Raw genomic sequence first — 12717 nt, 5'->3', positions numbered from 1 at the left:
AACAGACTCATTTCGGCGCCTGGTCATAGCGGAATCTCTGGGAACAGCAAAGACAATAAGCTAGCCAAAGCTGGGACCGAGTTGGATGTCCACGACCATCTTCCGTGCGGCAGCAGATCCGATTACTTAGCCAGAGGCGGTATCCTTACCCGGCACACATCGTTATGGGACCGAGTTGAATATTCACAATCAGTTCCAGTGCGACAGCAGATCCTTTTGGCCTAAAGTTAATCGCAGAAAATCTTCTGAACTACTTGCCCTTAGCAAAGTTCATCTTACTGCAGTAGTTGAGGTTCTTACTAAACTTAGTCTAGTAGGCTAAATGCTTGTGGGATGCAAGTTGTCAAAGAGGAAGATGAGGTGGAAACATCCAGCCTTTTTAAACTTTATAGTACAGCGTTTCGAAGGCTGAAGGTGATATCTCTCGGCAGTCTTACTTTCGACGTACCACGAGAATTGTATAGGGGAAGGTTAAGTGCAAAAATCCAGCCACTTTCTGTTTCATTGAATAGCCTTTGGAAGGCTGAGGTTCAGACCTCCCGGCAGTCTTACCTTGGAAGAACCAGGAGACATAGTCGAAACAGACATTAGCCGTATCAACAATTTTGTGATAGACTTGAATCGCTTTGTCGATTTGTAAAGATCCTATGATCTAATATTTAGGAATTTAAGGAACCACGACGAACCGGCATTCTACGAAATCTCTGTTAGAATCGACCTCTTAACTTGAACTTACTCAACCCAAATCACAGAGGTGCGGACCGGCATTCTATGACATTCCTGTTAGGACCGAACGCTTAATCTGACCTAGCCTATCCTAACCTAGTATAGGAAACACACGGACTAGCATTCTATGAAATTCCTGTTAGGATCGATCTCTTATCCTGACCTAACCTAACATAACCTAGTACAGAAAACGTGCGGTCTGAGTGCTGTGAAATCCCTGTCAGGATCGACCTCTTAACCTCACCTAACCTATCCGAACCTAGTAGAGGAAACACACGGACCGGCATTCTATGAAATCCCTATTTGAATCGACCTCGTAATCACACCTAACCTAACATAACCTAGTACAGAAAACGTACGGACTGAGTTCTATGAAATCCCTGTCAGGATCGACCTCTTAACCTCATCTAGCCCAACCTCACCTCGTAAAGGAAAAATACTGACCAGTGTTCTATAAAATCTATGTTCGGATCGATATCTTAACCTGGCCTAACCTAACTTAATAGTGGAAACACGGAACAATGTTCTATGAAATCCTTATTAGGATCGATCTCTTAAGCTAACATAACCTAATCTAAACCAGTAGAGAAAACACAACTAAAGGACAGACCGGCGTTCTATGAAATCCTTAGGATCGATCGCATAATATTACCCAACCTAACCCAACCTAGCAGAGGAAACGCAACTATCGCAGTGTTGGTGAAACACAATGGAGTCAAAGCCGGAACCAGTAACTATTTTACGCTATAAATCAGTCGGTTAGAAAATGGCAACTCAAGAGAATCTTAGCTCCGGTGAGACTACTACTTACTACTTTCTTTTTATTAAAAACTAATAAAAAAAAATGTTTTTTATGCGCCAAACACACGTACTGCTGTGATGAATCTCATGAACCCAAAACACATAATTAACCACACTTAAACTAAAAGTATACTATTGCACATATCACTCACCTCCGCCGCCTCCGCCCAGACCATTCGAGCAGTGCTTCATGCTGGCGCCGTTCCCCGTATTTGTTGCCGAATTCTGCATGCCGCCGCCCATTACTCCGTACTTGATCGGCTTAAAGTGGAAGAATGAGGGTGAGTAACCGGAGCCAGCACGACTCAGCGAGCTGAACTGCTCCTCACGATCCTCCACGTAGAGGCCCTCCTTGCCCATAGCCGCCAGTTGACGACCTTTCGGCATAAACATAACTAGAAAGACAGTTGCTGATGTCGCTATCAGTCCGAAAGCAATACAAGCATCCTTATGGCGATCCGCCACCGCCAAACCGCACAGCATCCAGCCCAACCAAATGGGTATAGCGCCGCCAATAGCCAAACCAATGTAGGTGGCCTCGCGATAATTGTCGCGTATGCCGCGCGATTTGATGGCCAACACAGCGACGAACACAATCAGAAACACAATGTAGATGAGCGAAAATAGCAGCTCCGAGAACTGTGTTTTGCATAACGGTATCAGCATCGTACCGGCTGCAGTGATACGTGCATACAGATCCGAGCCGAGACTGGAGCCGAGCGCTGCTGCGGACGGCCCATTGCTGGCTGTAGCGCTGTGTGGTTGAAAAAGCGCTGCGAAGGTATGCGCCGCAGATGTGGCGCTGCTGGAAGCTACAGTAGGTGCCAATAGACTATTACCAAGTATGGGTACACTTTGCGTATAGATCTCCGGCGGTTGTGTGAGTAGCCACTGTGTGCCTATGGCGACTTGTATGAGCACGGCGAAGAGCAACAGCAATCCTTGATAGGGTGCCGGTAGATACACACCACCATTGAGACTAATGAGGAAAACGCACTTGACGAGTAGTGCGGCAAAGACAAGCGCGTAGGCAACACCCACGCCGAAACGTATTGCGCCACAGCTGAGCAATGAGGGCTGCGCTGTTAGCACGGCACCGAGTCCGGCACAAGCAAACAGACCCAACAGTAGCATCTGACCGAGAAACAGATGACGGCGCGAAGGTGATGTACGCCACGCCTTGAACAGCACAAAAATCTCAAAAGCTGTCATCATTAGCATTGTCAGTGCGGCCAACACTAGCACGGGCACCACCCAAGGCTCCTTTCGCAGCCCAGTGAATGGCAGATGTGTGGGCACTATGGACGGTGGCAAACCCGCGCTGACGCTATTCGCTGCATTCGAGGTGTTCAACGGCCGCGGCGCTACGATCAAAACCGATCGTGGTCCCGCAGTCGGTACACCGGACGGTGGCTGTATATAGTCAGGTAGTACTGCTGCCTTAGCGCCTGTACGTGCTGGCGGTCTCGTTGGGTACGCATTGCTTGGTAGTGGTGTGCTGGTTGGCACTACGAAGAACTCGGTGGACATGACTACCAGGCGATCAGCTTTCGAAATATTCGTGTCCTTACTGCTGAAAGTAGTCGAGTCTAGCAGCAGCCCGCCGATGTTGGTATCCTCGCGTCGACTCAGCTGTTTGCCGCGACGTTCTGCGCTCACTGGCGCTGCTGTATAGTCAGCTTGATGCACCTCCATGGTGTACAAATCAGTTTTGGGCTCAACACTAACACTCACATCCACTTTGTTATTACGCGCTACATTCACTTCAGCAGTCGTGTTTGTGTTTGCGGCACGTGCCGCAACTTTCGCACTTGTAGCCGCGTTATTTGTATTCGCACTCGCGTAACTGACCACATAATTACTTTTACTCAAAATACTATTCACTTGCCTTTGACTGGGCGCCGCCACATTTACTATCGCACCGGTCTTTTTGCGCAACGGCAGCAAACGATCACCGAAACGCGGTTCGCGTGCCCCATAGAGGCCCATAGCTCGAGCCCCGGCTTGCGTGTTCAACTCAGCGCTCGCGGTCGTGTCATCGACGTAGTTCAGCCCATTTGCTGGCGCATTGCCTAATATAATAAAACACCAGCACAGCAAGGTCATGGGCCATATGGCGCGCTGCCATGAGCCGCCTTGCGGAACCACCTTTATCGCGTGCGTCATCTTGAGCTTTGTCGTTTCAACCGTCTGGCGGCTAGTCACTTTCTTCTTTATGGCATGCCGCGCGGTTTTGCACACGTTTTCTTTTGGCACATTCACATACGCGCTCGGCGTTGGCTTTTCACTTAGGTTCTCGTGCTGGCAGCCGTCTAACGACCGTGCCACTCGACGGAGCATGCCCAACTGTTGCTGCGCGCACACACAGTCTGTCGTTGCATCGGTTGCATACATACAAGGCGACACAGCACCAAGTGAACTACACTACTTTTTATTTAAAAAAATATTATGTTTCGGTTGTCAGTTACTAAATTCGCTTGCCAACTGAATTAGAATATATTTTTTTCTTTTCACTTTAACGCACGTTTATTTTTCGTAAATCGTAAGCACCGTTTAACTTGATTTAACTGCACTCGTTACTTGGTCGCGTTCAAATTGCTTGCGCTCTAACCGCCAACGTTCGTGCGCAATCCGCTTAACACGTCCGTTCACTTCGCTCGACTGCCGCAGACTGTCTGCGTGTTGTGCGCGTTTGGTCTACTGCACTGTGGCCAGCAACTTTGGTGTCTTGTCGTCGAAACTTGGTGTTTGGCCAATTGTGTTGCAACTTGTATGGTGTTGCAGATGTCTGCTTCGAACCAAGTTTCAGAAGGTTTGAGCTGTTGCTGTGGTTTCTTTTGAAATACAAGTGGAAGATAATTTGTAGCTAATGAGTCCTAATTGAAGTTGTAATGTTTATGCAAAGTTTATATTGTAATTCGAAGTGGCTGGGGTTGAAATTGACCGATTTAAATTAAATTAAATTTTTGGGGAGTTCAAAACGCTTATCGATCTATGAGGTCCTAGCTGACGACTACTCCTCTTGTACCTAGGAACTCAACTCCATCTAGTATCGCAAAGAACCAAAACTGTTCTATGCGTGGCTTATTGTCCTACCAGTTTAACCTAACCTAACCTAAAAACTTCTAAACGGCAGAGTAATTTTTATACTCCGATGGAGCACTATGAACTGAGTCGATTAAGCCATGTCCGCCAGTCAGTAAATACGCGAACTAGTCTCTTAGTTTTTAAGATAGGGATCTGAAATTTTGCACACGTTCTTTTGTTCTCACAGTGCTTATCACTTGTCGGAAATGTAGTTATCGGAACACTATATCATATAGTTGCCATACAAACTGACCGATCGGAATCAAGTACTTATATGGAAAACTTTTTCATTTGATGACGAATCTTCTCCAAATTTAGCTTGCGTTATTTTCTATACTAATGGTGCAATCTCTCAAAAAATTATTCAGATCGCACCACTATAGCATATAGCTGTCATATAAAGTGATCTATTAAAATCAAGTTCTTGTAAGGAAAACTTTTTCATTTGATGAGATATCTTAACGAAATTCAGCTCACTTTATGGTCTAAGGCAACTGTACAATCTTCAAAAAAATTTCTCCGATCGCACTACTATAGCATATAGCTGCCATGCAAAGTGAACGATCAAACACATGTCCTTGTTAGGAAAACTTTTTTATTTGTCGATATATGTGCACGAACTCTGGCGTCGAGTATTATCCTATACAACCGTACAATCGCCAAAAAAATTTCTCAGATCGGACCACTATAGCATATAGCTGTCATACAAATTGTACGCTTCAATACATGTCCTTGTAAGGAAAACTTTTTTGTTTGTCAAGTTATCTCTACTAAATTTAGCACAAATGATTATCCAATACAACAGTTAAAGTTCGGAAGAAATTGTTCAAATCGGACCAGTATAGCATATAGCTGCCATACAAAATAACTGATCAAAGACAAGTCCTTGTAAAGAAAACTTTTCTATTTGTCAAGTTATCTTCACTAAATTTAGCATAGATGATTATTCAAAGCAAATCGTTACAATCTCAAAAAAAATTTTTCAGATCGGCCAACTTTAACCTATAGCTGCCATACAAACTGTCAGCTCAAAAACGAGATGATATTTTTATAGCCTTTCATGCTACAAGAAATGCATTTGTGAAGTATATTTTAGTTTCGGTGAGCCGCAATTAAGTTTTTGTCTTGATATCAACAGCGTTTTTCATGCTTCCTCTGCCTGCGCTATACCCATATTGCGTTCCCAACCCGTATCTCGTTCACCACACAACTCATTCAAGCCTTCTCAATACCTTCCTAGAACTACACACCATTTCAATTTGCTTAAGTCTCCCTATGATCCCCATAAATCAGCGCACCGCGTGGAGCGGCGTGTCTTACTTACGTTTCCGCGTCAAAAATAGCAACGAATCTAATGTGTTTGAATCCATAATGAATCAAAATTTTAATGACCCGACAATGTTTCCCGTTTGGCTATGAGGAACACGCAATTTGGCACAGCGGCGACCAAATAAAGATCGTCACCAACCGTAAATTTGCCTGAACACCGCGCACTAAACGAATTGCAAATGTTAACTGTGGACGTACGACGGACCGCGCGCAGGAGGTACGAGCGAGGTAAGACACTGCGGAATTTGCATGTACACAATTTATTGGCTACAAGCAATTAATAACTGTTAAAAGCCGGGCAAAGCATGAATTGGCAAAAATTGGCGACGCGTACGAGGCTGGCGAACTAGAATAAGCGCGCTCGCGCGAGCCGCACAGCGCGGCAATAAGCGAGCGTGTACTTGAAGTCGGCATAAGAGGAGCACAAATAACAGCAACAGCAACAAAATAACAACAACAACAGTAACGAGAAAGCAATGCAAAACTCAACGGCACAGTGTGTACTATAATTATAGGGACCTACGTTAGCGCTTAGCTGATTCATAGGAGACACATATACATATACATACATACATACATGTCGCGATATGTAAATATGTGTAGGCAAACATAAATTTACCAAAAATTTAAATGAAGCAAGTAAGCGCTCGAATGGCACACTACAAACAGCAAGAACAAACAGTAAACTGACACTTAGCGTGTGGCCAAGCGTAGGAAAGAAGCAAAAAACGTAGCAGCACGCAGGTCTCACGCAGAAGTTTTGCCGCCAAAGCAGGTGGCCGTCTTGACGGTCGGTCGCTCGGTCGCTCAACGCTACGTGGTAACGCTACCACAGCGTTGACGTTGACGTTGCCGGTAGCAATGGCAATGTCCCACACCAGGTGGTAAAATGTTGTGGTTTATGTGCGTTGAGTGCGACCGGTGCGGAGGTGATGATAAGGACGCTCGTGATTATGATGAACGCCAGGCGCGCCGATAGCCATGGCAATGACACCGCCGCTGCATGTCAGCGCAAAATCGCTGCTATGCGTAAGAATATGCCAATTTAACAGTGTTGAGAGAATTCGATGCGGCATACCTGCTGCATTACATAAGTACTTGCTGCTTATGTAATCATCTAAGCCATTTGATCATGATTAGCTGACATAACAGAAGCACTTTAAGTAATAAAACACTGAGTGAAGTTATACACTATGTATATATGTATATATGGATGTATGTATAAATGTATGTATGTATGTATATATGTGTGTATATATGTATGTATTTATGTTTGTATGTCACTATTTATGTGTGCGTGCAACAGACAGTTAGGAAGTTGAATGTACTTTGCAGCGCAAATGCGAGATAACGCAGCACGTGCGCGGGTGGCGGCTGCCCGAGTCACATAGCGGCATTAAATGTTTGTGAATCGAAACAGTCACTCATCAGTTCATGTGAAAATTGATCGAAATCGCTTGCGAATAATTAAAATGCAAATAACAACGCCGAAGAGCATGTGTAAGACAATAACAAAGAACAAAAGTATGCATAGAAGGAAAGAAAAGAAAAAGTTCGTATGTTGTAAGCAGCAGTTATAGTGCAGAGTGAATGGAGGAAAGCTTACAAAATTATTTTAATTTTTTCTTTTGGAATTCTAGTAAACTCAAGGAAAGCCGCTTTAGAGACAAAGAAAAGCAAAAAGAACAAATAAACAAACTTTGCATAAAAGAACTTGATTTTAAGCGTTCAGTTTGTATGGTCGCTATATGCTATAGTGTTCCGATTTGAATAATTTTTCAGCAGATTACAAGGTTGCTTTAGGTAACGCTTACTGTCGAATTTCGTGAAGATAGCTCAACAAATAAAAAACTTTTTTATAACGGGTGATTTTTTTGAGGTTAGGATTTTCATGCATTAGTATTTGACAGATCACGTGGGATTTCAGACATGGTGTCAAAGAGAAAGATGCTCAGTATGCTTTGACATTTCATCATGAATAGACTTACTAACGAGCAACGCTTGCAAATCATTGAATTTTATTACCAAAATCAGTGTTCGGTTCGAAATGTGTTTCGCGCTTTACGTCCGATTTATGGTCTACATAATCGACCAAGTGAGCAAACAATTAATGCGATTGTGACCAAGTTTCGCACTCAGTTTACTTTATTGGACATTAAACCAACCACACGAATGCGTACAGAAGAGAATATTGCGTCTGTTTCTGAGAGTGTGGCTGAAGACCGTGAAATGTCGATTCGTCGCCGTTCGCAGCAATTGGGTTTGTGTTATTCGACCACATGGAAGATTTTACGCAAAGATCTTGGTGTAAAACCGTATAAAATACAGCTCGTGCAAGAACTGAAGCCGAACGATCTGCCACAACGTCGAATTTTCAGTGAATGGGCCCTAGAAAAGTTGGCAGAAAATCCGCTTTTTTATCGACAAATTTTGTTCAGCGATGAGGCTCATTTCTGGTTGAATGGCTATGTAAATAAGCAAAATTGCCGCATTTGGGGTGAAGAGCAACCAGAAGCCGTTCAAGAACTGCCCATGCATCCCGAAAAATGCACTGTTTGGTGTGGTTTGTACGCTGGTGGAATCATTGGACCGTATTTTTTCAAAGATGCTGTTGGACGCAACGTTACGGTGAATGGCGATCGCTATCGTTCGATGCTAACAAACTTTTTGTTGCCAAAAATGGAAGAACTGAACTTGGTTGACATGTGGTTTCAACAAGATGGCGCTACATGCCACACAGCTCGCGATTCTATGGCCATTTTGAGGGAAAACTTCGGACAACAATTCATCTCAAGAAATGGACCCGTAAGTTGGCCACCAAAGACCATGCGATTTAACGCCTTTAGACTATTTTTTGTGGGGCTACGTCAAGTCTAAAGTCTACAGAAATAAGCCAGCAACTATTCCAGCTTTGGAAGACAACATTTCCGAAGAAATTCGGGCTATTCCGGCCGAAATGCTCGAAAAAGTTGCCCAAAATTGGACTTTCCGAATGGACCACCTAAGTCGCAGCCGCGGTCAACATTTAAATGAAATTATCTTCAAAAAGTAAATGTCATGAACCAATCTAACGTTTCAAATAAAGAACCGATGAGATTTTGCAAATTTTATGCGTTTTTTTTTTAAAAAAAAGTTATCAAGCTCTTAAAAAATCACCCTTTACAAGGACTCCATCTTTATCGTTCAGTTTGTATGGTAGCTATATGCTATAGTAATCCGATCAAAATAATTTCTTCAGAGATTGTAGCATTGTCTAAGAAAATAACCCATGCTAAATTTCGTTAAGATATCTCGACAAATAAAAAAGTTTTCTCTATGAAGCCTTGATTTTGGTCGTTCAGTTTGTATGGCAGCTATATGCTATAGTGATCCGATTTGAATAATTTTTCAGCAGATTACAAGGTTGCTTTAGGTAACGCTTACTGTCGAATTTCGTGAAGATATCTGATCAAATAAAAAAGTTTACCATACAAGAACTTGATTTTATGCGTTCAGTTTATATGGCAGCCATATGCTATAGTGAACCGATCTGAACAATTTCTTCAAAGATTTTGGCCGTGGCTGAGGAAATAATCCATGCCAAATTTCGTGAAGATATCTCTCCAAATGAAAAACTTGTCCATACAAGCACTTGATTTTGGTCATTCAGTTTGTATGGCAGCTATATGCTATAGTGATCCGATATCAGTGATTTCTACAAATAAACAGCTGCTTTGAAAGAAAATTACGTGTTCAAAATCTCATAGCGATATCTCAAAAAGTGAGCTATAAGTTCTAGTATATTTACTTCGGGTTTCTTTGATGCTTACATGTCCACTAAAGTCATTATGATTGGTTTGGCCTAACATTAATTCATTTTCAATTTAATATAATGATATTGTTATCACCTTAAACAATATATCATCTATTTTTTCTAGCTTGATCTCACAACTATTTTAGTACCACTTTTTTTTATATTTTTCCTATTTTTTATTGATTTTCAAAATTTGGTTTCACCATTTATATGCAAATTTAATGTTTACAAAGGATAATTATCACCACAAATAAAGTTTTATAATGTGTATATGCCTGTAGACTGTCTTTATAAACGAATTTGCAACATAAAGCTTTTGTCTCGCGCACAAAAGTTGCACTAATTAAAGGAGATCAAAAGACTTAAGCAACGAACTTGCGCATGCAAATATTTTATTTTGCAATAATTGTTTGAGTAAAGCCTTTGTAATAGCTATTAGCTAAAATAAATGAGTATTTTGACAAAATCAATGAAACAATAAGTCCAGAAGTATTGCTATTGTGTTTTCATTTAAATATTTGCAAAGCAAATTTACGACACTTTTATTAAAAAACAAGGCAAGATTGGCAAATTGTGTGCTAAAAATGGACACTTCATTTGTTGGTTAAGCTCTTTATTAATTTTTCATTATTAACTAATATTTATTATCGATTAATATTAAGCTATATGCCCAACAAATACTAGGATAAACGCTTTACATCATCTGTTATGATAATATGCTTAAAAGAATCCCATTTCATTATCAAATGCAAATTCTAATCCAAACTAACACTTATTGCCATAGCAAAATATGCGAAGCAATTAAAAGTGCTTAACTTTGAGACACACAATTATTCGCACGCCGGCTTGCCTTAAATGAGCGCAAGGCGAGGAAAAGTGAGAAAAAGTTAGAAAATGTAGTTATTACTTGTACGCCCAGCTGTGAAGCCAAATGAAAATTTATGCGCAAATAAGACATTGTTGAAATTACTGCCTGACGGCTGCGCAGCTTTAAAACGCTTGCGCGATGGCAAGTCGCTGGCGGCAAAGTCAGGGATTACGGGATTAGTGTGCAGGTAATTTTCCAATTTAATGGGCTGTCTAGGAAGTCAAGGGCCGCGGGCTTGGCGCAAACATGATATGCCAAGCAAATTTATTTGAGAGATATAAAAATTGCTTATAATTGCTGCTGAAGCGCAAATGTGCATATGTCAGGCGAAATATATATAAATATATATATGAGTACATATACTAGTATGTCAAGAAATAATTGAAACATTTCCTTTTATTGTAATAAAAATTATATAATTTATACTAAAAAATAAGTTTTCGTCTTATCTAAAGCTTGTTATAAGATTTCAGTTGCCTTGAAACCATTAATCAAAGCAAACTAACGCTAATGAAATTAATATAGAACAAACAATATTTAAAATCGAAACAAGAAAAAATGTTGACTCCGAAGCGCGTAGCTATACCCTACACAGATATAAAACTTTCTTACAAGAATTTCTAAAATATAAAACTTCTTTGCAAGAAATTGATTTTGTCGATTTGTATGGCAGCTATATGCTATAGTGATCCGATTTGAAAAATTTTTTCTGAGCTTATACCGTTATTCTGGACTATAATGCATGCCAAATTTCGTGAAGATATATTGACAAATATAAGAGTTTTCCATACATGGACTTAATTTTGATTAATCAGTTTGTATGGCAGCTATGTATATGCTATAGTAGTCGAATCTGAATGATTTATTCAATAAATGTACAGTTATCTTAGGCAATATTTCGTACCAAATTTTGTAAAGATATATTGACAAATAAAAGAGTTTTCCCTATAAGAACTTAATTTGGAACGTTCAGTTTTTATGGCAGCTATATGCTATAGTGATCCGATTTGAAAAATTTCTTCAGGAATTATACCATTGTTTGTGATAATATTACACACAGAATTTCACGAAGATACTTAGAGAAACAAAGAAGCTTTCTGTACAAGGACTTAATTTTGATCGTTCAGTTTGTATGGCAGCTATATGTTATAGTAGTCGAATCTGAATAAATTTTTCAATAGTTATACCATCAACTTAGACAACAATTTGTGCCAAATTTCATCACGATATCTTATCAAATGAAAAAGCTTTCCACACAAGAACTTAACTTTTATCGGTCAGTTTGTATGGCAGCTATATGCTATAGTGATCCGATTTGAAAAATTTCTTCAAGAATTATACCATTTTTTGGGTTTATAATGCATACCGAATTTCACGAAGATATCTCGTGAAATAAAGTAGCTCTCCATACAAAAACTTTATTCCGATTGTACAGTTTGTATGGCAGCTATATGCTATAGTGGTCCGATATCGACGATTCCGACAAATTTGCATCTACTTAAGGAGAAAAGAACGCGTGCAAAATTTCAGAACTATACCTCAAAAACTGCGGGGCTATTGAGCGTATATACTGACAGCTAGACACACAGACGGAAATGGCTAAATAGTTTTAGCTCTTCATGCTTGTCATTTATATTTATTTTTTCTAGGATCTGAGACATTTCTTTCTATGTGTTACCAACTTCGTGGCAAATTCAAGTAATATTAAATAATACTCTGTTCAGGGTATAATAATCAATAATCACGATAGTTACACGAGGCGGGGTTACCCCACTGTGATTTTACCGCAAAATGCGTAAAAATGTAAAACGAGATTTTTTTGATAAATTATCGGCGTAGCAAATATGTTTGTTCCATGCAATTCGCTACGTGAGCGCACACATGTAATGACCCTGTAGGAAATTGAAACTGTTGTCTGCGTGCTGTCAACACAGCGGGGAATAATGTGAACAGAGAACCTTATGCAACACTTCGAGCAGCCAACTTCATAGAATAACGTCATTAATGAGATTTTTTCTACTTTTGTTTCAAAAAAAAAAACTAAAAGCAAAATTTTCACTAATAAATTTTATAAATATGGTGAGAATTGCACTGATTGGTGAATAAATTGACA

At 40.5% G+C, this 12717-nt stretch overlaps 1 protein-coding gene across 4 annotated transcripts in view; it reads right to left on the bottom strand.

Annotated features, from left to right (window-relative positions):
* Window positions 1-4225, bottom strand: part of LOC105225957 (uncharacterized) — a 51944-nt gene extending 47719 nt beyond the window's left edge. For all 4 annotated transcript variants that reach the window (XM_049457665.1, XM_049457664.1, XM_049457666.1 and 1 more), the window contains exon 1: window positions 1680-4225. In XM_049457665.1, coding sequence (XP_049313622.1) covers window positions 1680-3921 — 2242 coding nt within the window. In that variant the 5' untranslated portion in view covers window positions 3922-4225. The remainder of the gene's footprint in view (window positions 1-1679) is intronic.
* Window positions 4226-12717: the final 8492 nt, after the last annotated feature.

The sequence above is a fragment of the Bactrocera dorsalis genome, chromosome 5 (genome assembly GCF_023373825.1).
Source record: "Bactrocera dorsalis isolate Fly_Bdor chromosome 5, ASM2337382v1, whole genome shotgun sequence".
Classification (NCBI taxonomy): domain Eukaryota; kingdom Metazoa; phylum Arthropoda; class Insecta; order Diptera; family Tephritidae; genus Bactrocera; species Bactrocera dorsalis.
The sequence above is the reverse complement of the archived record's forward strand: the minus strand, read 5'-3'. Positions and strand labels throughout refer to the sequence as shown.